The 26,661-nt window shown below is 45.2% G+C and overlaps 2 protein-coding genes across 3 annotated transcripts in view; one reads left to right on the forward strand and one right to left on the reverse strand.

Moving 5' to 3' along the window:
- LOC147890337 (YTH family protein) overlaps positions 1 to 24,296 on the reverse strand; it is a 109,754-nt gene extending 85,458 nt beyond the window's left edge. For both annotated transcript variants that reach the window (XM_087390174.1, XM_087390172.1), the window contains exons 1-2: positions 24,119 to 24,296; positions 23,153 to 23,444 (exon numbers count right to left, since the gene is read on the reverse strand). In XM_087390174.1, the coding sequence (XP_087246300.1) occupies positions 23,153 to 23,421 (269 nt within the window). In that variant the 5' untranslated portion in view covers positions 23,422 to 23,444; positions 24,119 to 24,296. The remainder of the gene's footprint in view (positions 1 to 23,152; positions 23,445 to 24,118) is intronic.
- Positions 9,545 to 10,645, forward strand: LOC147890338 (uncharacterized). The gene has a single exon (XM_087391010.1). The coding sequence runs from the start codon at positions 9,551 to 9,553 to the stop codon at positions 10,643 to 10,645; it is 1,095 nt and encodes a 364-aa protein (XP_087247136.1). The 5' UTR covers positions 9,545 to 9,550.
- Positions 24,297 to 26,661: the final 2,365 nt, after the last annotated feature.

Here is a 26,661-nt window from a genome sequence, read left to right on the forward strand (position 1 = left end):
AAGTGCCACGGGAAAAGCTTACTGGCTAAAAAAGCTTGTTGGTCTTCAAATGAAGGAGGGGACAGCTATGTCCACTCATATTATTGAGTTTAACAGCATATTCAGCCAGGTGATCAACCAGGGGTTGAAGCTCGATGATGAGCTGAAAGCTACACTCATCCTATGTTCTCTACCTGAGTCATGGGACACATTCAGGACTTCTACCAGCAACTCAAAAACCATTCTGGTATTTGCAGATGTGGAGAGTGCTCTTCTACAGGAAGAGATGAACAGAAAGAACAATGCTATTGGGAAGTCAAATGCTTTGAATGCACGCAGCAGGTCCAAAACACGTGGAAAAGACAAAGAAAGAGAGAGGAGCAAGTCCCGCTCTAAGAGTGATCTTGTATGCAACTATTGTGGCAAGAAGGGACATATTGAGAAAAAGTGTTTTCAAAAGAAGAATGACCAGAGAGCCAAAGAAGGCAAGGCTCAAGGCAAGTCTAAGGGCAAAGAAAAAGAGGAGCTGAATGTTACTTATGTTAGTGACAGTGACAGTGGACATGAGATATGTTTCACCTCTTCACTGGAGGCTCATACACTTCATGCTGGTGATGGATCAGATATGTTTTCCTGGATTATAGATTCAGGTGCTTCCTTTCATGTGACATCCTACAGAGATCTGTTTGTCAGATATGCAGGAGGGCAGAAGGGAGTTGTCTTTCTTGGTGATAACCATGCATGTTCTATCATTGGTATAGGTGATGTCAGGCTTGTTCCTGAGGTGAAGAAGAACTTGATTTCCACAGGGTTGTTGGATGATGATGGTTATCTTACCACCTTTGGTAATCAGAAATGGAAAATCAGCAAAGGGGCAATGGCTATTGCCAGGGGTCCTAAGGTTGATACTTTGTACTCACTTCATGCTGGACATTGTCCGCATTCTGATGTAAATGCCACCGAGCTGCCAAAGATTTCATTGTGGCATAGCCGGCTTGGCCATATGAGTATTAAGGGAATGGAGCAATTGGCTCATTTTGGTTACTTGCCGAGTCTAAAATATTCAGATTTACAGAAATGTGAATTTTGTCTCTACGGTCGTCAAGTACAAATACCTCATAAGAGAAGGTCAGATCAGAAATTACAGCTCTTGGAGCTAGTACATACAGATGTGTGTGAGATGCCTACACTCTCTTTAGGAGGTTCAAAGTACATACTGTCATTCATAGATGACGCCACCCGCAAAGTGTGGGTTTACACTCTCAGAAAGAAGAGTGATACGTTCAAGGCTTTCACTAAGTTTGTTGCACTAGTTGAAAATGAGACAGGCAAAAAACAGAAAGCCTTACGATCTGACAATGGTGGAGAGTATTTGTCCAAAGAGTTTCAAGAATTCTGTGAGGCAAAGGGTATTCAAAGGGTGTTGTCTGCACCATATGATCCTCCACAAAATGGTACAGCTGAAAAAATGTTCAGGACCATTCAAGAGAAAGTCAGATCCATGTTGTCACATGCTGCATTGCCCCACACATTTTGGGCTGAAGCTGTAAAGACAGCTGTGCACCTTATTAACAGGTCACCAAACAAGAGACTATGTGGTGGTGTGCCTGAACAAGCATGGATGGGCAAGCCTCCGTCTTATAAACACCTACGGGTCTTTGGTTGTGTCGCGTATGTGCATGTACGCAGGGAGGACAGAACTAAACTGGATCCAAAGTCTCTTAAATGCATATTCCTAGGTTACGGTGACAAAGGTGAGATGGGCTACACGATTTGGGATCCCAAAAACAGAAAACTTATACGCAGCAATGATGTCGTGTTTGATGAAACCATCATGTTCAAGGAACCTGTTGTATAGCAGGGACCTTTAAAAGTAACTATTGATGATGACAGGCATCATGGGCAACACAGACAGGCTGTAAATCAGCCACAACAGCAGCATAATCAGCCATTAAATGATGCTGCAGCAGATCCTAATGGACAGCCAGTTATGGCAGAAAACATCCCAATGGATGAGGCACAGTTAGGTGATCTTCCTGACATGCAAATGCAGCCAGGAATCATGGAACAGCCACCTTATCTGGGTGATGACCGGCTGGACAGCCAGCTCAAGATGATGGTCTTTGGGTTAGAAGGTCAACCAGACAGACGCGGCAGCCAGAAAGATTTGTTCCAGGCATTGATTATTTGATGCTCACTGATTGTGGAGAGCCTTCATGCTACAGAGAGGCTAGGCAGAGGGCAGACAAGGTTCAATGGGATCTTGCTATGAAGTCTGAAATGGACAGTCTTCACAAGAATGGCACTTGGGAATTGGTACCCTTGCCTACTGGTAAGAAGGTACTACCATGCAAATGGGTTTATAGACTTAAAGTCACACCTGGTGAAAAGCCAAGGCATAAAGCCAGACTGGTTGCCAAAGGGTTCAAGCAGGAATATGGTGTTGACTTTGAGGAGATATTCTCTCCCGTTGTCAAGATGACAACACTCAGAACTGTATTAGCATTGGTTGCACATGCAGATATGGATTTGGTCCAAATGGATGTCAAAACAGCATTTCTTCATGGTGATTTACATGAAGAAATTTTTATGCAGCAGCCAGAGGGTTTTACAGTGAAGGGCAAAGAGAAGCTTGTATGCAGACTGAAGAAAAGTCTTTATGGTCTAAAACAGGCACCCAGGGAATGGTATCATAAGTTTGATACATTCATGCGAACCCAGGGTTACAGGAGAAGTGACATTGATCACTGCTTATATACCAAGAAAGCTTCAGATGGCAGTTTACTTATCCTCATTTTGTATGTGGATGACATGTTAATTGCTGGAAAATCTCATAAGGAGATGAATGCCTTGAAAAAGAGATTGCACCAGACCTTTGATATGAAGGATCTTGGTGATGCCAACCATATATTGGGTATGCGCATACTTCGGGATAGGGAAAAGCAGTTGCTATACTTGTCTCAGAAGGAATACATTGGCAAGGTCTTGCAGAGATTTCACATGGAGGGGGGGAAGAGTATTGGTACTCCATTACCTCCTTATGTGAAAATCAGTGCTTTGGACAGCCCTCAGACAGATGCTGAGAGAGCTGAGATGTCAAAGATTCCGTATGCATCAGCGTGTGGCAGTCTCATGTATGCTATGGTTGCAACCAGGCCCGATATTGCGTTTGCAGTGGGAGTGGTTAGCAGATACATGGCTAAACCTGGCAAGAAGCATTGGAATGCAGTGAAAGGTGTCATGAGATACCTAAAGGGTACACAGGACTTGTGTATATGTTTCGGCAGTCAAGATGCCAAAGTGCAGGGTTATATAGACTCTGATTATGCCGGTCACCCTGATACCCGGAAGTCTACTACCGGCTATGTTTTCACTTTCACTGGAGGTGCAGTGTCGTGGGTATCTAGAATGCAGCAATGCGTTGCATTGTCTACCACAGAAGCAGAATACATTGCAGCCACTGAGGCATGCAAGGAGGCTATATGGCTATCTCGGTTAGTGGCAGATTTGGGTTATCCATTGGAGATTCCATTGTTGCATTGTGACAGTCAGAGTGCCATACAGTTGGCACGTAATCCTGTCTTTCATGCAAAGACGAAGCACATAGATGTGAAATATCACTTTATCAGGGAGGTGCTTGAAAACAAGCAAATTAAGCTTGTTAAGGTGCATACAGACGACAATCCGGCAGATCTGTTAACCAAAGGGTTAGCTGCAGAGAGGTTTGCACACTGCAGATCTCTTATGGGTATTGGTTGAGGCCAATATTCTTTCTCTCCTTGAGGGCACACTGCCTTTAAGTGGGAGGTTGTTGGGGTAAAGGCACTGGCCACCCTATGTAAATAGTACTTTATGTTGTACTTTAATGTAGGACACTTAAGTACACTAAGTACACATTTGTACTTAGATGTACTTAAGGGTTACTACCTTATCCATAATAGATATATATGTGTGTACTTGGGGAGGTACCACTTACTCATTGTGATTATCCCCACTATTGTGTGTGCAGTGAGTCTCTCTACTCCCTACTCTATCTTCCTCACACTCTATCAACTCCTCTCTATCCTCCTGAATGTAGGTCCAGAGGGTGGCTGCCTGCTGCTCCTTTCTGCCCTGGATCTGCTGGAAGCTGGATGTGAAATGAGGCCTGAGGCCTCTCTTTTTATAGGCCCCCCAAGGGGGCTGGAAAAACCGACCAGCCTGGTACAGACTGGCCGACCAGTCTGTGACTGGTCCAGCCCTAAAAGGGCACACTCCCCCAGGGCTTTCGGCCCACACTTTCAGGGTCCTTTGGCCCTCCTTTCAAGGCATATATCCAGCCTATAAAAGGCCTGTCTCCTGCCCACTGACAGCCACAGTTCCTGCTGCAGATCTGGGCCTGCACACCCTATCTGCGCCTCTGCAAACAGTGCGCCTCCATGTCCTAGATCCATCGCAATCTGTCCCAGACTATCTTGCCTCTGCTCCAGGCTTGTTCCAGCTCTAGGACTCCTGCCTGAGCTCCGTACGTGTCCCTGAAACCAGCCGTACAGCAGGCGTCTGTAATCCGTACAGATCTGCCATGCTTCCGCACTATCCTGGCCCTCTGTCCTACCCATAACAGCTCTAGATGTGCTGCCCACATGACAGCCATGATGCTGTCTATGTGGCAGCCCCTTTCTCTCTTTTTCTGTTGGGTATTGCCCTAGGTCTCCCTCCCCCATGCTCTCCTCATATGGGGGCTTACAGATGGGGAGGTGACCTTTCCAACACCCCCTCTCACCGACACATCTCGGCCCAATGCCAACACGTCGATGACGATGCTCCAGTAACTCCCTGGTCGTAGTCCTCTGGAACTCTTCGATGTCGAAATCTTTTCCTAGCTTTTCATCCAGTGGCTCCTGCTCCACCAGGTCCGGTTCTGCTTCCGCACACCATCCTGGTACACAGGTCCATCTCTGGTAGCACCTCCTGGTACCACCTCCTTTAGTCACGTTCCTGCCTCTGAACTCGAGCAATCCAGCCGTCACGATCTCCCAGTCGTCCCCCTCATAATGAGTGAACAACCTCGAGTCTTCCAGGCACCATGCTCTGAGGGTCTGTTTCAACCCGTCCTTCCTTTGGCAAGGTCTGCAACAAAAGTACATCTCCAGATCACCTGGACTGCGAACTTTAAACGCACCTGACTGAACCTGAGTCACCCTCCTTCTCGCAAGGGCACAATCCTCCAGTCGTGGAAGTCGATTCCCTAGAGCTTCTGAATCAGGGTCGTCCTTCAGCAAGGTCCCTACCTTCAGGCTCCCACACCTGTGAGCCTCCTACTTGGGCTCTGATACCATGATAGAAAATACCCAACAGAGGGTACACGCAGGGAAGACTTATAGTAATGCCCAGGAGCTCACACTGTGTGCGGTGTGGGTGTGGAATCACAGACTTCTTTACTTATGTGCATACAATAGGTGTGCAGACTCATCAATAGACAATGAACCAACCAGATAGAGAAACCACCAAAATATATATTTCCGTCCACAACTATGGACACAATACAAAAGAGACAGTCCAGAGTCCCACCAATGGTGTGGTCCTCTGATCTTACCACAAGGTACTTCTCCTATCTGCTCTCTAGACTCGAGTCCGCGTGCTCCACCTCGACCGTAAGTAGACTTTCCGTCGTACGTGCGTGCGGGCGGGCGGGCGTGCGTGCGTGCGTGCGTGCGTGCGTGCGTGCGTGCGTGCGTGCGTGTGTGTGTGTGTGTGTATGCATGCATACATATATATATATATATATATATATATATGGTATCAGAGGGAAAGAGTGAGGGAGTGGAACAACGGGGAGAGAGAGTGAGAGAGAGGGGAGACACAAAAGATGTGGGTGTGAAGTGTTGAGCCACACCACAAACTCATAGGTTTTATTAGGATTAGGCTTTCACCCTATGACTGTCTTAACATAGTCATAGGTGTCATATCTTTAATAAAAGGGTGGCAATGTGCCTTTACCCCAACAACCTCCCACCGGTCTATTTCTTGAAGCATAAAAGCGATGCCTCAGATGCTTTCAAGAAGTTTGTCGCTCAGGTTGAGAATCGGACAGGTCGCAAGCTGAAATGCCTCAGATCCGATAATGGGGGTGAGTATGTGTCACATGCTTTTGTACAGTTTTGCGAAGCTAAGGGCATTAAACAGGAACTCACAGCCCCTCATAATGCATCTCAAAATGGTGTGAGTGAGCGGATGAATCGAACTATTCAGGAGAAGGTTCGATGTATGTTGTCTTATGCTGCATTGCCCCATGGCTTTTGGGCAGAAGCCGTGCAAACAGCAGTTCACATAATTAACAGGTCGCCGAACAAGGCTTTGGAGTTGAAAGTGCCAGAGGAGGTGTGGTCTGGCAAGCCACCTTCATATAAGCACTTACGTGTGTTTGGCTGCGAGTGCTTTGCTCGTATACGCAAAGAACTGCGCACCAAACTAGAGCCAAAGTCTTCCAGATGCATCTTTATGGGTTATGGTGACGAAGGTGAAATGGGGTACAGGTTATGGGATCCCGTTAAACGGAAGATTATACGCAGCAATGATGTCATCTTTAAAGAGGATAGTGTACACAAAGAACCCGTGCAACCTGTGGAATACAGGAGGGTTGTTTATGATGATGTCGGACAGCAAAGAATGCCCATTAATATGCAACAGCAGGCTGCTGTAGATAACCCTGTTCAAGAGGGTATACAGGCTGAAAATCAGCTAGACAATTTTGCCAATGATGCACCACTGGATATGCCAGCAAATGGGGCTGTAGAACAGCCAAATATGGTGGTACAGCCACCCGTCATGCATGACGAACAGGCTAGACAGCAGCCTAATCCGGAACATTTTGTTAGGAGGAGCACCCGTGTACAACGGCCTCCTGACACGTTTGTTCCAGGAGCCAATAATGTGGCTGATTTTATCATGCTGACAGATTGTGGTGAGCCTTCCAGCTTCAAGGAAGCTATGGGAAGAACAGAGAAAAGGAAGTGGGAGAAAGCCATGCAATCTGAAATGGACTCCCTACTTCAAAATGATACGTGGGACTTGGTGCATTACCTACAGGCAAAAAGGTTTTGCCATGCAAGTGGGTTTACAAAGTCAAAGTGGATTCAAATGCTTTACCGAGGTATAAGGCCAGATTGGTTGCCAAGGGATTTAAGCAGGAGAAGGGCATTGACTTTGATGAGATCTTTTCCCCTGTAGTCAAGATGACTACTTTGAGAGCAGTGTTAGCACTTGTTGCTCATGAGGACATGGATTTATGTCAGATGGATGTGAAGACTGCTTTTCTTCACGGAGATCTCCATGATGAGATCTATATGAGTCAGCCAGAGGGATATGCTGTTAAAGGGAAAGAGCAACTTTGTGTGTAAGCTCAAGAGGAGCTTGTATGGACTCAAGAAGGCGCCAAGAGAATGGTACAAGAAGTTTGATGCCTTCATGCAGTCCCAAGGGTATCATAGGTGTGAGACCGATCATTGCTTGTACACCAAACGGGCAAAGGATGGCAGTTTGATGCTACTCATTCTATATGTGGATGACATGCTGATTGCCAGTAAATCTCAGCAGGAGATTAGTGCTTTGAAGAAACAACTGCATAAGTCTTTTGACATGAAAGACTTGGGTGATGCAAACCATATTCTTGGCATGCGGATTACTCGTGACAGGTCCAAAGGACTTTTGTTTCTATCACAGAAGGAGTACATTGACAAAGTACTGCAGAGGTACATGATTGCATCCGTACGCGTACGGTCAGTTTTTCCGTACGGCCGTACGTACGGACGTCCGTACGGATTTCCGTACGTGACTTTTTTTGGGGGTTAAAAAATCGGGATGCGTACCTTATATTGTTGCTGGGCTGCGATGTTCGAAATTCGAATCCGGATTCCGTACGACATCCTTGCGAAGGCTTCCGTACTGTTCACCGTCGACCGACGCTCTGCTTGCAGGCTGGCCGCTGCACACCGACCATTGCTGCCTCAAGAGCCTATTTAGGCTGACGTTTGCTTCTATTTAGGCAGGCTGCAGCCCTTTGCCCTCTTCTAAGCTTCTTCTGCACCTTGCTCAGTGCTGCCCTCTTCTTCAGTCCCGACTCCCGAGTCCCCTCAGCACCTTGCTCAGTGCTGCCCTCTTCTTCAGTCCCGACTCCCGAGTCCCCTCAGCCCTTCACTCATCTAAGTTCTTCAGTTTACCCTCTTCTTCAGCACCTTGCTGCCCTCTATTTAGACAGCCCTTTGCCCTCTTATACTTGCTTTGGAGGTGAGTGGTCACCGTACAGTTGCAGCCCGCAGCTTGCCTCTACGCTCTACCTGCTCCAAGTGTCAAGGTAAATGCAATGGCTGCTTTTTTTTCCTGTTTTGCAGCAAGTGCTCTCTCTTTAGTTGATGCCATCTAACAGGGCAGCCTGCAAGGACTTCAAGCCCTCTTTGGAAATTGTTCCTTTGCCCAATGCCTTATTTGCCCTCTTTTGCAAATTTGCAGCTTGCAGATCTACAAATGGGAAGACAAAAAGGACCAGAATGGGAATTTGTAGAGGCCTTGAAGCCTTTGGGGAAGGGCCAATTCACTTGTAAATGTAAATATTGCCCTCATTCATGGGATGGAGGACCGACCCGTATAAGGGCACATTTTCTTGGGCTCACAGGCTTGGGGGTTGACAAGTGTACTGCTCCTCCTGAAAATGTGAAAGATACTTGTCGAAGATTGCAGGCAAAGGGCCCTAAAAACTGCTGCAAAACAGCTTGTTGAAGATGTGGCTGATTTGGGAGATGCCTCAGTGAGTGGTACTGCAAGTGGAAATGCATCTGGCAGTGCATATGAGCCAAAGCAAAAGAAGTTGAAGACGTCAAAGGGAACCTTGGAAAAGGCATGGGAGTCACAAGCACGGAAGGATGCATACATTGCTCTCCGTCGTTTTTTCTTTGCAGAGGATATTCCTCATTGGAAGGTGAGGAGCCCTTATTTTTTGGAGATGGTTCGTGCCATTGGCCAAGTTGGGCCTACCTTCAAGCCTCCATCCTACAATGTTTTGCGCACAACGGAGCTAACTAATGAAGCAGTATGCATAGATCAAGAGATGCTACAGTTTCGGGATAAGTGGAAAAAATATGGCTGCACCATAACTTGTGATGGTTGGTCTGACACTCGACGCCGGCCTATAATCAATATTATGGTCTCATGCATATATGGTTCAGCCTTCTTGAAGTCCGTGGACACAAGTGGGCAGTATAAGTCAGGGGAGTACATCTTTGGGATACTAAAAGATGCCATTCTTGATGTTGGGGCTGAAAATGTGGTGCAGGTGTGTATGGACAATGCATCTAACTGTGTGCGGGCAGGAGAATTGGTGGAGGAAGAGTGGCCTCACATTTTCTATACTAGATGCACATGCCATTGCCTTGACCTCTTGTTTGAGGAAATTGGAAAGCTTCCATAGGTAAAGCCAGTGTTGGTACATGCTAACATGATTGTGACATTTGTTACCCGGAAACACACCGTGTTAGCAATGTATAGAAAATTCAGCAAGAAGGAATTGGTGAAGCCAGCACAAACACGGTTTGCTTACATGTTTATCATGTTAGCAAACTTGTTGGATGAGAGGGTATACAATGGATTGCGTCGCATGGTTGTCAGTGATGAGTATTGCAAGAAGAAGGTGTCACGCACTGTGAAAGCACAACAGGTGTCTTCTATTATATTGGGTGCTTCATTTTGGCAAGATGCAAGACTCATTGTGAAGCTTTGTGCACCTATTTTGAAGATCCTTCGCCTGGCTGATAGGGAAGGGGCTACCATGGGACTTGTATATGAACTCACTGATCGGATGGTCGAGAAGATGGCAACTATTGATGGGATTGAATCCTCAAAGCTGGCTGATGTTAGAGCCTTATGTGTTGACAGGTGGAATATGATGCATTCTCCATTGCATGCGGCAGCGTTTGTTCTCCATCCTATTTGGAGAGAGAAAAATCCAGATAGTGACAAGGAGGTGCACGATGGGTGGATGGATGCCATAGAGCGGTACACCAAGTATGATGTTGACAGCCAAGGCACCTTATGTGATGAGTTGTATATTTACAAATCCATGTCAGGCACATTTGCTCGTGCGATTGCAAAGGATGAAAAGAGAATGCACCAAGGGGTGAAATGGTGGGAGACATTTGGGGCTCACACACCAAATTTACAGCGGTTAGCTCTTCGAGTGCTCTCGCAAGGCACTTGTGCTTCTCCTTGTGAGAGGAATTGGAGCACATTCTCTCTTATCCATACTACAAGAAGGAATAGGCTGCTTCCAAAGAATACCGAGAAATTAGTATACATCCATACTAATTTGCGTCTCATTTCCAAAATCAAGGAAAGGGGATTTGAGAAGATAGAAGTGACCCTAGAAATGATCAACAAGGAGAAGGATGATGATAGGCTGCTAGCGAGGCAAGCAGATACAGAGGGAGAAGACATTGCAGCCCCTATTGTTACACTTACAGGAACGATGGATGTTGCTGCAGCTTCAAGCAGCTCTAGTCTTTTGGAGTTCCATGGCGAGGCAGATGAGGATGATAGTGATGAGGAGGAGGAGGAGGATGAGGAGGGTGCAGGCATTGATGCGGATGATGATGAGGATGAGGATGAGCAAGAGGATGAGAATGAAGATGCAGCTTGAGGCTGTGGCACACTGGCAGCCTTTTCTTTATGATGTTTTGCCTTTCATGTTTTGGTGTAGTTACTAATACGGTGTACCTACTTCCTTTGAAGTTTGATCATGATGTTTTGGACCTTTTGAAATTTGGTGTAGTATTGATTATTGATCTATGATCTATGATTCCATCTATGATGTATCAAAATCTAGAATCCAGATGACTACGGTCTCTGGAGGCTGGAGTCTTTCATGAATGAAGAATCACGATTCACGACTCATGACTCATGACTCATGATTGACGACTTTAAAATTAATAAAATTATACAAGTTTCAAGTTTCAGTTTAATACCTCTGTGTCAATTTAATGTGTACAATGATCAATGATCAATCTATATTTTTCTGAAATTTTTTGGATAAAACTAGGGTCACGTATGTTTCAGCCCCAAGGGCTGAACCATACTCCAATCATACTTCCGTACTCGTATGACGTATGCGTATGGTAACGTATGGAAAAAACTATGGTTTAAAATGGAGGGGGGGAAGTCTATTAGTACCCCGTTGCCTCCACATTTAAAACTCAGCAGTAAGGACAGCCCCAGATCAGATGATGATAAGGCTGAAATGGCCAAGGTTCCGTATGCATCTGCAGTTGGTTCTTTGATGTATGCCATGGTTGCCACTCGTCCGGATATTGCTTTTGCGGTGGGAGTCATCAGCAGGTATATGGCAAATCCAGGCAAGCGGCACTGGGAAGCAGTGAAAGGTGTCTTGAGGTATCTCAAGGGTACCAAAGACTTGTGCATATGCTATGGTAGGCAGGATGCATTGGTGCATGGTTTTACAGATTCAGACTATGCAGGGAATGCACATAACCGGAAATCTACTACCGGTTATATTTTCACATTTGCAGGAGGTGCTATATCATGGGTGTCTCGGTTGCAAAAATGCGTTGCACTGTCAACCACTGAAGCTGATTATGTTGCAGCCATTGAGGCTTGCAAGGAAGCAATATGGCTTACTCGGCTGGTGGGAGATTTGGGCATTACAGGAGATATGCCAGTTTTGCATTGTGATAGTCAGAGTGCTATCATGTTGGCAAAGAATCTGGTCTTTCATCAAAAGACCAAGCACATAGATGTGAAATACCATTTCATCAGGGAGGTACTGGAAGACAAGCGACTTAAGCTTGTGAAGGTGCATACTGATGATAATCCTGCAGATCTGCTCACTAAGAGCTTGCCTATAGAGCGGTTTGCACATTGCCGCCACATCATGGGATTAGGATGAGACCATTCTTATTTTATGGTCTTGTATACAGTAACTGTATATTGCTGTAATTTTTATTCTTTTCTCCCCTTTAGGCACATTGGCCTTTAGGTGGGAGGTTGTTGGGGTAAAGGCACATTGCCACCCTTTTATTAAAGATATGACACCTATGACTGTCTTAAGACGGTCATAGGACGGTCATAGGGTGAAAGCCTAATCCTAATAAAACCTATGAGGTTGTGGTGTGGCTCAACACTTCACACCCACATCTTTTGTGTCTCCCCTCTCTCTCACTCTCTCTCCCCGTTGTTCCACTCCCTCACTCTTTCCCTCTCAGATGACAGCCAAGGTCCCAACCCTTTCTTGGCTAAGTCTGCAGCCCTTCAAGCACCTCTCTATCCTCCTGAATGTAGGTCCAGAGGGTGGCAGCCTGCTGCTCCTTTCTGCCCTGGATCTGCTGGAAGTTGGATGTGAAATGAGGCCTGAGGCCTCTCTTTTTATAGGCCCCCCAAGGGGGCTGGAAAAACCGACCAGCCTGGTACAGACTGGCCGACCAGACTGGCCGACCAGTCTGTGGCTGGTCCAGCCCTAAAAGGGCACACTCCCCCAGGGCTTTTGGCCCACACTTTCAGGGTCCTTTGGCCCTCCTTTCAAGGCATATATCCAGCCTATAAAAGGCCTGTCTCCTGCCCACTGACAGCCACAGTTCCTGCTGCAGATCTGGGCCTGCACACCCTATCTGCGCCTCTGCAAACAGTGCGCCTCCATGTCCTAGATCCATCGCAATCTGTCCCAGACTATCTTGCCTCTGCTCCAGGCTTGTTCCAGCTCTAGGACTCCTGCCTAAGCTCCGTACGTGTCCCTGAAACCAGCCGTACAGCAGGCGTCTGTAATCCGTACAGATCTGCCATGCTTCCACACTATCCTGGCCCTCTGTCCTGCCCATAACAGCTCTAGATGTGCTGCCCACATGACAGCCATGATGCTGTCTATGTGGCAGCCCCTTTCTCTCTTTTTCTGTTGGGTATTGCCCTAGGTCTCCCTCCCCCATGCTCTCCTCATATGGGGGCTTACAGATGGGGAGGTGACCTTTCCAACACGTATCACCTGAAACTGAAGTGACCTCGACCTGGCCAATCCCTTTCACAGGATATGATGCATTGTTGGCACATGTCACTGTGCCACCATGTGAAGCAGCCCCCAATGTTTGAAAGACTGATCTGCAAGAAGTGATGTGCTTGGAAGCACCACTGTCGAAGTATCACTGCAAAATCTGCAAATGAGACACAATAGCCCCAATCTCTACAGCAAAATCACCTCAATGTCACTGCAATATATGCGAACGTGACATAAAAGAGGGTGAAAAGCTTCAAATCCAATTGTACCAGGCAAATCTGAGTCAAGAGGGAGAGAATCCCAGCCAAATGGTACTAGAGCAGATTGGAGCACTTGGAGGAAGGCCCAAATGACTGAAAAGTGTCCAAATTTGAAGAAAAAAACCTCCAAAAACAGTTCAAAAATGCTCGAAATCAACTTCTGACAAGTCGTACGGATTCTTGGCAGCATTGCGTACGTGTCCGTACAAGTTCATACAATCGTACGAACAAAAATTCTTTGGGCAAAATGGTGCGAGACAGGGTCGTTTATATGCGGGCAGCTCAGAAATTTCAAAAAACGTTGAAATCAGACCTCAAAAAGTCAAAAAACAGTCTTTGGACTGTTTTTCTGCTCAAAAAACAGGTTTCTGGCGATGAAATGAGGCACCGGACTGAGCTGGAGTAAAATGGCAGGTAGGAGCAATGGGAGAGCACAAGGGAAGGCAAGTAGGAGCAAGAGAACCTACTCTAATACCACTGTTGGGTGCAGGAAGCAATGGAACGGGAGTTGAGTGCGGGAAGCAAACAACAAGCTGGAGCAAAACATAGTACTGCTCAAAAATGGATAAGAGGAAAATACAAAGGGTGGCCTATATGGCCCCCAAGTCAACCATATGGTTGACCAAAGAAGTCAACTCATATATTGTGCCTCACAATAGGTTGTCTAGGAGTGCAGCAAGGATAATACAGCATTCCCTTCTCCTCTCTAGATTCTCTTAACCATCTACTATTCTGCCATGTGGAAACAATAGTCAAAAAGAACATGGTATCAGAGCCACAATTGCCTATGGAGAGCTGTGTGACGGTGCTGTGCTTGGAAGTGAGATCTGTGAGACTAGGGTTGCATTGGAAGCAAAGATCTGAAGCCAGGAAGTGTATGCCTTGGTGGTCAAGCCAGGAGGTATATGCCTTGGCATCCAAGTAAGGGATGGACTTTGACAACTAAAAGAGGAAGGCAGCTTCTGATCACTTAAATGTGACAAGAAGGTCAGTGTATGTGTAAGAATATTCTTTAAATTAAATCTCATAGGTGCAAAAGGAAATACATGCGGATACCAAAAGCTCGTTCAACAAGGATGCTAGATGAGACAAACTACCCAATCTAGAAGATCAAGACTAGTAATCACATGGCTGCATGTGGATTGTGGGATATAACTGAAGAATGAGGTCTAAAACCGATGGACATAAAGGATGCATCATGGAATAGTAACCAAGGCAACAAATCTAGATGACAAAAGAATGGATGCAAAACGATGCTCATTCATTTGCAATGATCATCAGGACAACTACAGATTTATTGCTTTCACAGATTCAACTGGTGGAGGCCTCACCTAAGGCATGGACAATCCTGAAAAACTTGCAAGAGAGGGTGAATACCCGCCACATCGTAATGCTCCAAAATCAAATGTTGATGCTAGACATGGAAGAAGTTGACCAGGTTGTTGACACTTAGCCCTGGTATGAGCCTTGTAGGTCAGTCAACTCTATGAGTTGACTTCACTAGTAAACCATATGGTTGACTTGGGGGCCATATAGGCCACCCTTTGTATTTCCCTCTTATCCTTTTGAGTAGTACTATGTTTTGCCCCAACATGTTGTTTGCTTCTTGCACTCCACTCCCATTTCATTGCTTCCTGCACCCAACAATGGTATCAAAGCAAGTTCTCTTGCTCCTACCTGCCTTCCCTCTCCACTCATTGCTCAGTCCACCTTCCTTGCAAGGAGGTAAACGCCACGGGTGAGCACGGGAGCCAACCCGATGTGCGATGAAGTTTGGGTGGGTGTGGCTTCTGCTTGTATTTTCTAGAAATAGTCCGAGGTCTGGACGTTTTTAACAAGATAGAGGGGAGTGATTCGTCGTCTGTGAGCTACCAGCAACCACGTTTCGAGTGCCCTCCTGCTACCATCCGAGCGGCAACACCACGCATCGCCGTACGTCCATACATCTGTCGCATTTCAAGCGCCTGCATTTGCTACCATCCCTGTGCCGATAGCACACGTCGCCATATGGCCACCACTTTGTACTTGCCGTGCGCTACTTCGTACTTGCTCGTACCTGTCGTACATACACAAATTGCAGGATATTCTCAAATAGCAGTGAGATTGGCAAGACATTGCAAGACATTTGATCACATTTGCGAATTGCATTTTATTTTGGGGCTTTTCAATATTTGCCCTCTTTTTGGAATTTTTGCCCCTTCAGATTTTGGGGCTTTTGCCAGATTTGCTGATATTTGCAATGATCTTTGCTTGACACAGCCAAAAGTTTGGGTTATATTTGCATTTATCCTTTGATTTGGGCCGTTTGTCCTTTAACATTTGTGGCATTCAATCATCATTTTGGATAGATTCAGCTCAGATTTGCATTGGACAGATTTGCAGACATTTGCCCTTTGTTTTGGGCTGGTCATTTGCAGGACAGCTACTTGCAAGGGGGGTCCTTTTGCAGGTCATATTTTTTGGACAGCACGTGCATTTAGCTCATTGTTTAAGCAGTCAATTTTTGGTTGGTCAATGCCTAACATTTGCTGTCATTTTTGGACAGCCAGCTCATTTTGCAGTGAAAGCCCAGGCTACTCTTGAGCTCAGCATTTTTCCTTCAAGGTTTTTTTTTTTTTGCAATGGGAAGCAACGATTGGATGGGTATGTTCTCAGCTGAGGACAAGCTCGATGGCCCCAACTATGCCATGTGGTCATACATGGTGAAACACTTGCTGGTTTCCAAAAAAATTTGGGGTATTGTCCCAGGATCGGATCTTCGACCTTCCTCTGTAGCGTCCACTTCTGCTAATGCTACAACCACTTCTGGATCTAGTGCTACAGCTGGTGCAGCTGTTACAGCCACCTCTAGATCTACTACTATATACCTAGATGAATCCAGGAACATTCCCAAACTCATCCTCTAAAAACACAACATAGTGCAGTTTCAATCTCATGATAGTCACTCACAAGGTTGAAAACCATAAACTCCATCATGCATAGCAGGGACTAGCTACTATGACATCCCCACTAACGTCATCAACGCCCAACAGTGGGTGTAGACCATAGTATAAAAATATGCTCTCACACATACAAATCCACACACCCACACATACTTGAGCATCCATTTATACAAAGTCTTCGTACTCAGTTTCTGTCGGCACTCCGGAGGTGAAGGGCAGACTCAACCATGATGAAGGCTAGCACTAAAGGAGAAGGCTAATCAAAAGGTAGTCCAAAATCTCTTCATTCAAGCTACAACTGCTTGTGAAGTCTAAACATTTTCATTTTAGTCTCTAGATCTACTACTACTCCAGCCACTCCTCCCACACCCGAATAGGCCAAATGGGATGGTAGAGATGATCAAGCATATTCCATCCTTATTTTTTCAGTCAAGAGACATATCATTCCTCACATTCGGTCTTGCAAGACATCGAAGGCTGCGCGGGATATCTTGGCTAACCTTTACTAGGTTCGAAATAAGACACATGTTACTTTCTTACGCAGGCAATTGGAGAATGTCAAATTGGAAGAGGAGGACACTATGCATGCATACATCACAAAAATCAAGGATTTTCAAGAGCAGCTTATCGATGTGGATAAAATTATTCCAGATGCTCAGGTAGTGCTATACTTTCGACCAGCTTGTTTCCCTTCTCTTGCAAGATGAGCAGAGTTGCACAAATCGTGCTGCCTCTCAAATTGCAATCAAGCTTTTGCCAAAAGAACAGGCAACATTTCAGCAAACCCAAGCCTTCTAGAGGCTCATCTACTGCTGGACACTCATCTAACTCTGCCCCGTCTAATGCAAAGAAGAAAAACAGCAAACGCTGTAATTATTGCAGGAAGCCAGAACATGACATTTATGAATGTCGCAAGCGCATCGCTTCTGAAAAGAAAAAGCAACAAAAGACACTTGCTATCACTACTACTGTTGCTGCCAGCAACCATTGCTCACCAAGAGAGGCCTTTCACGGTGACATGTCAGTACCATCCAAAGAAGCATGCTACAACCTTGTCTGTCTTAGAATCTAAGCCAGATTGGTGCTTCGACAGTGGTGCTTCCAAGCAAATCACTTCTTGTAGATCACTCTTTCAGACATTGGGGGCTGCTCCACATGGTGGCACAGTGACAGTGACATGTGCCAACAATGCATCACATCCCGTGAAACGGATTGGCCAGATCGAGGTCACTTCAGTTTCAGGTGATACAATCACGCTCATGGAAGTTTTGTTTGTCCCAGGTATCACGAAGAACTTCTCTGCCATTGCAGCCATATCTCTTAATGGCTTTCGGGTTCTATTTGATGGTTATCGATGTGCCGTGTATGACAACCAATACGATGACTGCATAGTACATACTAGGTCACTTTCTTCTGGGCTATATCATCTTGATGTTTATGATAAACAGCCTGCTATAGAGGCAAATTTGGTGGCTGAATCTGTAATTTCAGATTCCCACTTATGGCATGCGAGGTTGGGTCACCTCAACTACAAAATCTTGGCTAAAATGCATTCATAGGACATGGTGGTTACTCTCCCACCCATGCATGCACCAGCTAAACATGCTTGTGAGGCATGCTTATTGGGTAAAATGCACCGTTTCTCATTTTCAAAAGATGGGACAGTTGGTGCATCCAGGAAGCTTCACCTTGTGCATAGTGATGTGTGCGAGCTAATGTGGATAGCATCTCTTGGGGGCTACCTTTACTTTTCTACCTTTGTGGATGACTACACCAGATTTGCTTGGATATGTGGCATGGAGGCCAAATCTGATGTGTTCCCATGCTTCAGACATTGGCTTGCCATGGCTGAAATGAATCAGGGCACAAGTTCCTTACTCTACGCAGTGACAGGGGGGGAGAGTACAAGTCCCATGAATTTTCTGATTTTTTGGCAGCTCGGGGTATTATTTATCAATGTACAGTCCCTTATACTCCGCAGCAGAACGGGTTGGCAAAAGAGAAAAACCGGTCACAGATGGAAATGGGCAGATGCATGCTCAAAGGGAAGTCTTTGCCAAGTAAGTTTTTCTTGGATGCTGTCATGTGCTCCAACTATATGCTCAATCGGGCACCCACAAAGGCATTGAAGACTATCACACCTTACGAGGCATGGCATGGTCGCAAACCTGAAATTTCTCATATGCAGGTGTTCAGGTCATTGCCTTATGCTGATGGGCCATCTCAGCTAAGGCACAAGCTTGAAGACAAAGCTGTAAAATGCATATCCATCGGTTACAGCACAGAGAGCAAGGGACACAGGTTGTCTCAGCCCAGCATGGGCAAGGTCATTGTCAGTAGGGATGTTATATTCACTGAAAATGTGCCTTTACCTTGTCTGGAATGCAAAAAACAGCCTACTATTGATGCCTCAGATGTCTTTGATACATTGTTTCCTGTCTTTCAGTCGCCCACAGATCCATAGCAGCCAGTGCAGACTGTTGTGACATACACTTCTAGCAGTGCACATCCTCCACCAATAGCTCCTACTCAACCTCATATGCCTTCAGCTGATGATCATTCTATTCAGCATGCAGTTTCACAAGAGCGTGCTGTCATTACAGAGCAAAAGCAGTCCCGAGATGGCTTTTGGACACCCTCCGGGACAGCAAGCAAGCTGAGCCTTTGCCAGCCTGCACTACAGATGCACATAAACAAATGCATGGCAATTATTTGGCTGTAGCTTTGGTTGCTACTGCTTGCAATGAGGAACCTTTATGTCACAAGGATGCCTTTGACAGCAAGGAATGGATGGATGCCATGAAGGCTGCGCTTGAATCCATTCATACAAACAACACTTGGGAGATGTGTGACTTGCCAGCAGGCAAACGTGCCATAGGCACAAAGTGGGTCTACAATGTGAAAAGGAAAGCTGATGGCAGTGTTGACCACCTCAAAGCCCGCTTGGTTGTAAAGGGATATGCACAGCAGCACAGCATTGACTTTGAGGAGACCTTTGCTCCCACCTCACGCATTACTACTATCAGGTGTGTTATTGCTATGGCATCTCATCGGTTCATCAACTAGACATCAAGACTGCCTTCCTTCATGGTGATCTTCAGGAAGAGGTCCATGTTACTCAGCTAACATGGTTTGCTAGGTTAGAAAAGCCCTCTATAGATTGAAATAGGCACCCCAGGCATGGTTTGCGAAGATACATGCATTTTTGACAGCCCGTGGCTTTCAAAACAGCCAAGCGAGGCCACTCTTTCTGTCCGAAAGAGTGCATCAGAATTTTTAATTCTGATTTTATATGTGGATGACATGCTTATCATTGAGCCACATATGGAACAAATTGCAGATTTCAAGGCTGATTTACAGCAGTCTTTTGCCATGACAGATACGGGCCGGTTGCACTATTATTTGGGAATACAATTTGCATATGTTGAGGGGGGGCATTTGGCTTCGCAAGTTACTTGCAGATCTTAATATCATTCAGCCCGACTCTACTACGATCTACACCAACAACCAGAGTGCTTTGGCGGTTGCTAGAAACCCATTGTTTCATGCGCGCACAAAGCATATTGAGGTCCACTATCACTATGTTCGAGAGCGATTGTCTGGTGGAGTCATCCAGTTGTCCTATGTTCCCACCGAGGACAACTTGGCAGATGTCTTCACGAAGGCTTTACCACGGCCCAAGTTTGAAGCATTTCGACATGCTTTACACTTGGTTCCTTTTATTACGTGAGGGATCACTCTGTACTTATCATAAGTTGCTATATCCCTCTGGGACGAATATGTGCAACCATGATGTTGTTTCCAGGTATTCCTAAGATATTTCCAGGATACTTCAGCCATACCATGGAGGGGGGTTTGTAAGCACTTAGCCCTGGTATGAACCTTTAGGTCAGGTCAACTCTATGAGTTGACTTCTCTGGTCAACCATATGGTTGACTTGGGGACCATATTGGCCACCCTTTGTATTTCCCTCTTATCGTTTTGAGCAGTACTACGTTTTGCTCCAGCTTATTTGCTTCTTGCACTCCACTCCCGTTTCATTGCTTCCTGCACCCAACACAGGTGAGTGATAGTCAAAGTAAAAGTCTTAAGGGATCAATTGACCGCTTTATGTCATAAGGTGGACAACAATCAGTTGGCCACACTCATGCTGAGTAAACTACCAGGGAGCATCAACGGGTTAGTGACAACCCTGACAGTTTTGGAGAGAGATCAAAGCCATTGACCTGCAGGGAGCTTGGTCCCTTGTTGCCCCGAGAAGGAGCAAGGCAAAGGTTGTGTGAGGACGATGGCAGCAAAAAAGCTTTCAACATCCGCTAATAAAGGCGAAGGGAAGCACAAGCATGAGAAAGGCAAGCCGAATAAGAAAAAGGACACTTCCGAGGACGGAAACTCTTTTGATGGAAACACTAAGGGGAGGAAAATGAAGAAAAAGTGCTACTGCTTGCGATACGCTTGGACATATGGCAAGCAATTTCGGAAGAAAAAGGCTGATCAAAAGAAGCAGCAAGAAGAAAAGTTCAAGGGAAAACAACTTGAAAAGATTCAGCTCATGTTCACGATGAGTTGTTCTCGGTAGCAATTGCAGCAATAGTTCTGCTTCTTCCAAGGCAACACCGTGTAGCACCTTGATAGGATGCATATATCCAAATGCTCATGTCCAGTATTCAGCAATGTAGAGCAATGGTCAGAAAATCCATTCCTGAGAAGACGAGGAAGACACTGTATGTTGCTCAGGGCATGCTGAGGACAAGGCTGGATCCGTAATAGAGGATACGGGAGGTGAAGACCACTCTGAGATGGATGTACCATAAGTAGCTTGCACTGACTAGAGTATTGGCTTTGGAACTCACAGGTGTGTTGATGGAAGAACTTCATCGAGGTACTTTTGACAGCAAGCAACAAAACCATCGGTATGCAATCCCTTTGTATTTAGGTAATGATTACAATAGTTTGCTTGGTACTCAATGCTTGTTAGGTTGGAGGGTCAAAACCTTTCGCATAGATACAACAGGAGCTTTCTTAACAGAGGCCATTGGAGATTTCTGTTGGTTGGTGGACCTAGTTAGTATGTGTAGCTCTACGGACTTGGTACTTTTCAGGTGATACTAACGATGAAGACTTCTGAAGGAGGACCAAAGGCATCGATAGACAAGAGTATAGCAGTACCTTGGTAGGTTCAAGGCTTGAACCGAGGAGAGCTCACTCTCAAGCTTCTGTCTGGAGACATCCTGTGGTGATTTTAGGGTTTTTGGATGTATGTTTTGGATCATGCAGGTTGCACAATGGGTTGAAACAGACCCAGAGTTCTTGGTTCTTTTCAGGGTCCGGTTGGTTCTCAAATTCAGAGGGGTACAACTCGGTGTACCTAGAGATTGTACCCGAGTTGGTGTGTGTGCCAGGCATGTTCGTGACGACATATGATATTGCCATTGGAGGATGGTGCTGGACATTGAGGTAAACAGCATTTTGGTACTGGGACATCTCAAGGAGTAGTATGTCTTTGGGTCATTGAGCATCGACGGTGTGACAATGAGAACAGTGCTGGAAATTATGTCCATTGCGGGGACATGGTACCAAGATTAGAATAGGCATTCTAGAGTCGCCTGAAGCAGAACTGACACGCGGCAAAGCAGCACCTGTTCTGGGCCATCTTTAGCTGCTGTTACAGGTCGCGGACCAGTCCGCATACTGATCAACCGGCCAGTCATGCAGACTGTTCGGTGAGTTTTCCAGGGTTCCAGCTCTCTATATACAGCCTTAGCCTTGGGGTAAATCAGTTCGAGTGTTGTGCCTCACAATAGGCTGTCCAGGAGTGCAGCAAGGAGGTCAACATACTTCGTTAGTGATCCAGAGAATGTGCAGCAGTTTGCAGAAGCCGGACTCGAAGCAGCCCTTACCTCTGGGAGCAGTTCTTGGTGCATACCTACAGACAGTAGCAGAGCACACATCTACGGGAAGGCACTGTCCAAAGACATAGCACTACACGATGTCACTTATCTAGATGAATCCAGGAACATGCCAAAACTCATCCTCTAAAAACACAACTCATAGTGCATCTTCAATCTCATGATACTCATAAGGTTGAAAACCATGCATAGCAAGGACTAGCTACTATGACATCCACACTAATGTCATCAGCACGCAACAGTGGGTGTAGGCCATAGTATAAACATATCCCTCAAACATACAAATCCAGACGTTATTTCCTGCCCATCCAAGAATCAACAAAATAAATCGTTCTTGGCAGCATATTGTTACTGGCCTACGTCATGCTTATCGAGAGATTCATAGAAGGGTGGCAGAGTCTGCCTTCTCAAACCTCCTGCTCAGGAAAGCCTGATATGTACAGGATTTGCTTAGAGTGTCATCAGAACAACTTCTTTATACAAAATATGTAATATGAGACATCCAGGGGCAGCTGGTCAGGGCTCAAAGCATCATCAATCAGCAAAGCATTCCACATACAGCAGACAAATTTTGGTTTTGTAAGATTGCAAAATATGGTTGTTTTTCATTAGCAACAAATATGCATGCTTCTCCAAATTGTTACTCCCCAGTGGTACAAATTGTGGGGTCTGCCTCCCCAGATCTGTGCATGAAATGCATTGATCCAATTCATATCCGTCTGGCCAAAGTACGACTTTTTCGTGCAACAATTTTTGGATGGCTTTCACAATGATTGACACTCGGTTCCCTTTGCTTAGCCTATACGTGACACACAATGAGTATACGCAAAGCCATTTTGGCACATCAAGCCACATTAAAATTGGCCTGTAGGTCCCTAGGCATGGACTTTACCAGCCAGCCACCGCTGATAAGTAAAATTTAAAGCAACTTCTTGACAAGTGATCCCAAAACCTCATCATAAAAAGCCAATATTTTTTAAACTTCTATAGATTGCAATAAAATAAACTTTCCTTACAAAACAGGCTATCGGTACTGACCCTTTCCTCAAAGTGTCCTCCCAACGTCCCCCATCACTTTCTGCATCTGAGTCCCCTAGGTCTCTAAAATCATCAGGATCTCCCATAATATCATCAAGGACGCTTTTTTCCGTGCCCTTGCGTCGCATTGCAAGCTGCTTTTGTGGCACTTTGGTTGTCAAAACTGCTCCACTTGCACCAGGGCCTGAGAAGGTCGGCAGATTGTCAACTACTGGTTGAGGCAATTCATTGTTGATGCCATGTTGCCGGACCAGAGATCTCACACTCATTTACCAAGTACCTTGATCATCACCTGGTGCAACCAAAGACGCAAGGGCCATGTCAAAACGAGCACCAACACACGTCTGCAGTGTCAATAGCTATTTCTGATAGCAGATTGATAAATTATTGTACAACAATTGGCATCACTAATTATAAGTTTAAATTATTGGCCTTTCGTTTTTATAACTTTAACAGGACAATTGCCATCACCGCGTCCCTTGCATATTCAGCTATAAAAAGGAAGGGAGATCGAGCACCTTAATACGTTATACGACAAAACCACAAACGACGATGCTTGGCAAGTACAAGAAAGGAAAGATGGCACAGCCTATATACACGTTTTAGACGAGTACGCTTCCTACATTGCGAAAGATTAAATTAGGATTCGCAAACAATCACGAATCAAAGTAAGCAAAGAAAAGGTTGGGATAGCATTTGAAGACGCTGGAAAAGCAAGCGAGAAGGGCAAATGCTTATGCGTCCTCGACTAAGAGGTGTATGGGGTCTATGTCTGCCCGTACGTTACGCTAAATCCCAAAAAGCGGCTCAAAAGGGGAGAATGCACGGCGGAAGTCTGTGCTAGGTTTTCCGGGCATTGTGAAAGGGGCAGGGGAGCGAAAAAAAAAAACGACGGAAGAAAAGGCAGGAAGGGAATGCAGGAGGGGAAAGGTGAGAAAAAATGTGCGAGGGAAGAGGGGGAAATACCTGGAAGACGAGAAGATGAAGGAGGCGATGGAGATGGCGATGGAGATGGAGATCCTGTGTTGTGAATGATGATGAAGAAGAAGAAGAAGAAGAAGATGAACTAAAATTTTGAGAAAGTTTTTAACGGATATGAATCAAAAGAAAAAAGAAGAAGAAGGCCTGCAGCCTCTCTCTTCCCCCTTTGTTCCCTTCTTTTTCTTTTTCTTTTTCTTTTTTCCGCCCCCCCCCCTCCCGCTCTTATATTTTGTCCTTTTTCCTTCTTTTTTTTATCATTTCATTCGAGATTTAGAGGGCCCTTCCCTATCCCATCCCTCTCACCCCCCCTCCCCCCTTCCCTTTCCATTCATCTCTGGTAACTCTTGAATGGGCCCTTTACTCATTAGTTTGTAGTCATTTTAAGCCACCCTCCCTCTAGCCTCGACATTCAAGAAAGGGCATGAGGTACTAGCCATGGGCTCTTGAGGCCTTTTCTTCATATCTTAACATGCAATGATGCCATGTACCTGTTTTTCATCCAAGCAAACCAATGAAACACCCAAAGATTCATAGCAAACGGATGTTCATGCAAAGATGCGCTCTTGTCTTTAGCAGGGCATCTTTTTATTCCTTAGGATCGCTCTTGCACTACCTCCCTAGTTTAATGGAGCGCTAAAGAAAAATGCTAGAAGCCGAGTTCTTATCATTAGTTACCTTACACGCACGATTTAGTCTTGACAAGGGATCACCTTTTTTAAAACACCTTCCTCCCATGTAAGGGAGCGTAATAAGCTTTTTACATTATCTTTTCTAGCCCTATAGAGGAACTGAATTTGCAATAGTTACATGCAAGAGGGGATTCCTTATCATGAGAGCAAAGGGCCCACTAAGGGTTACCAGAGATGAATTGAAAGGGGCATCTTGCAAGCACACACTCACTAAATCACATACACACACATGTGTATACGCAAACACACATGTTGTCGCACTATAGATAGATGCACACATAAATGCATATGCAGGCATATGCGTATGCACACACACACACATAGATGCACATGTAGAGATGGACATGCATAGGCACGCATACATACAAACACACTACACACATACTTAAATATTTATCTTGAATGCTGCTGGACATCCATAAAGGATCATTGCTTGTACAAGCATAGTGGATAGAAAGTTGTTCATTTGCCTTTCCATTTTCTAATTTTTTCCAGCCCTTTCCCTGCGTCTTCTTCCATTGCGATGTCATTTGCTGCTTGGATGGAGAAGTCATGGTTTACTTTTTCTTCCCCCTCCCTTTCATAGAGGTCTTTAACGAACAGTATCATGTCTTCCCATGTTGTTTTCCTCTCTTCAAATTGATTGCCATGTAATTTCTAAAAAAACTTGGTGAGGTTTTGTTTTATCTCCTTCAGGCTTTCAAGTTGCTTGCTTTTAAGAAATTGTCTCTTTTCTTTTCTCACCACTTGTTTGTATGCTCAATCTTTGCCCTCTTTCTTGGCTACTTTTGTTGTTTTCTAGTCCCTGCTTGCATTTTTACATTCCTGGTCATACCAGTGATGCATGGCATTTTAATGCTTCTTCCCTTGCTTTTATCAAACCATGTTTGGGTGTTACATGCAACAAAGTTGTTATGTATTTGTTTATTTCATGGAAAGTAGATTGCATTTGACCTTGTGATAGTGCCCTCTCATAAATATGAGCCTTTTTGTAATCCATGCTTAGCCTTGGTTGCCCACTAATTCTTTGTTTTTTTTAAACATTTTTTGTTCCTATGTGTGTAGTTTGGCGGTGACTCATGTGTTATGGGGATCTTGCAAGAATGCTAATGGAGTACTCTCTAAGCTACTCTACATTGAATGCCATCCACTAGTGTCGCTCTAGCAACTCTCGGCTTATTGCAATCGTGAATCCATCAAGAGAGGAAGAGGGAGGGGAGAGGGGAGAGGGGAGTGGAGAAGGGAGAGGGGGAGAAGAAGGGAAGAGGAGAAGAGAACATGGCATTCATGAAAGGCAAGAGACAACTCCATAGAGGAGAATGAGAGCTTGTAGTCCAATGTGTGTAATCAACAAGTGAAGACCAAAGTCAACCATTTGGCCTTTTATTCATGCCACCTTTTGAAGGGAGGGCCAACCCTATTTTCTTTAGACCACTCTCTTTCCTCATTCTTTTACCATCATCTTGGACCCATTTGTAGGAACAAAGTGGAGAAAGGTTGTGAATACAAGTGAGAACGAGTGCACACACAAGAAAGCTCCAATAGAAATGTTCAAATGAAAAAATACAAGTACTTGGTATATATATAATATCCAAGTACTACTAGTCAACCATAGGGTTGAATTTATGCCGACAACACCATATCTTTGTAATCTCTTACAAATCCCCCCTCAAAGATATGGCTGAAAATGAAAATAATGTCACTGTGAATCACTTCACAACCCCCCTTGACATTGTGAGAATGTCTCTGATCCCCAAGCCATGTCAATGTCGTAAGAAAAAATATGTTGACAGGGCTTTGGTGAAGATATTCGCCACATTGTCCTCAGATGGACAATAG

The sequence above is a fragment of the Dipteris shenzhenensis genome, chromosome 19, assembly GCF_047967505.1.
Source record: "Dipteris shenzhenensis isolate YYH24624 ecotype China chromosome 19, Dip_SZ_1.0, whole genome shotgun sequence".
NCBI lineage: Eukaryota > Viridiplantae > Streptophyta > Polypodiopsida > Gleicheniales > Dipteridaceae > Dipteris > Dipteris shenzhenensis.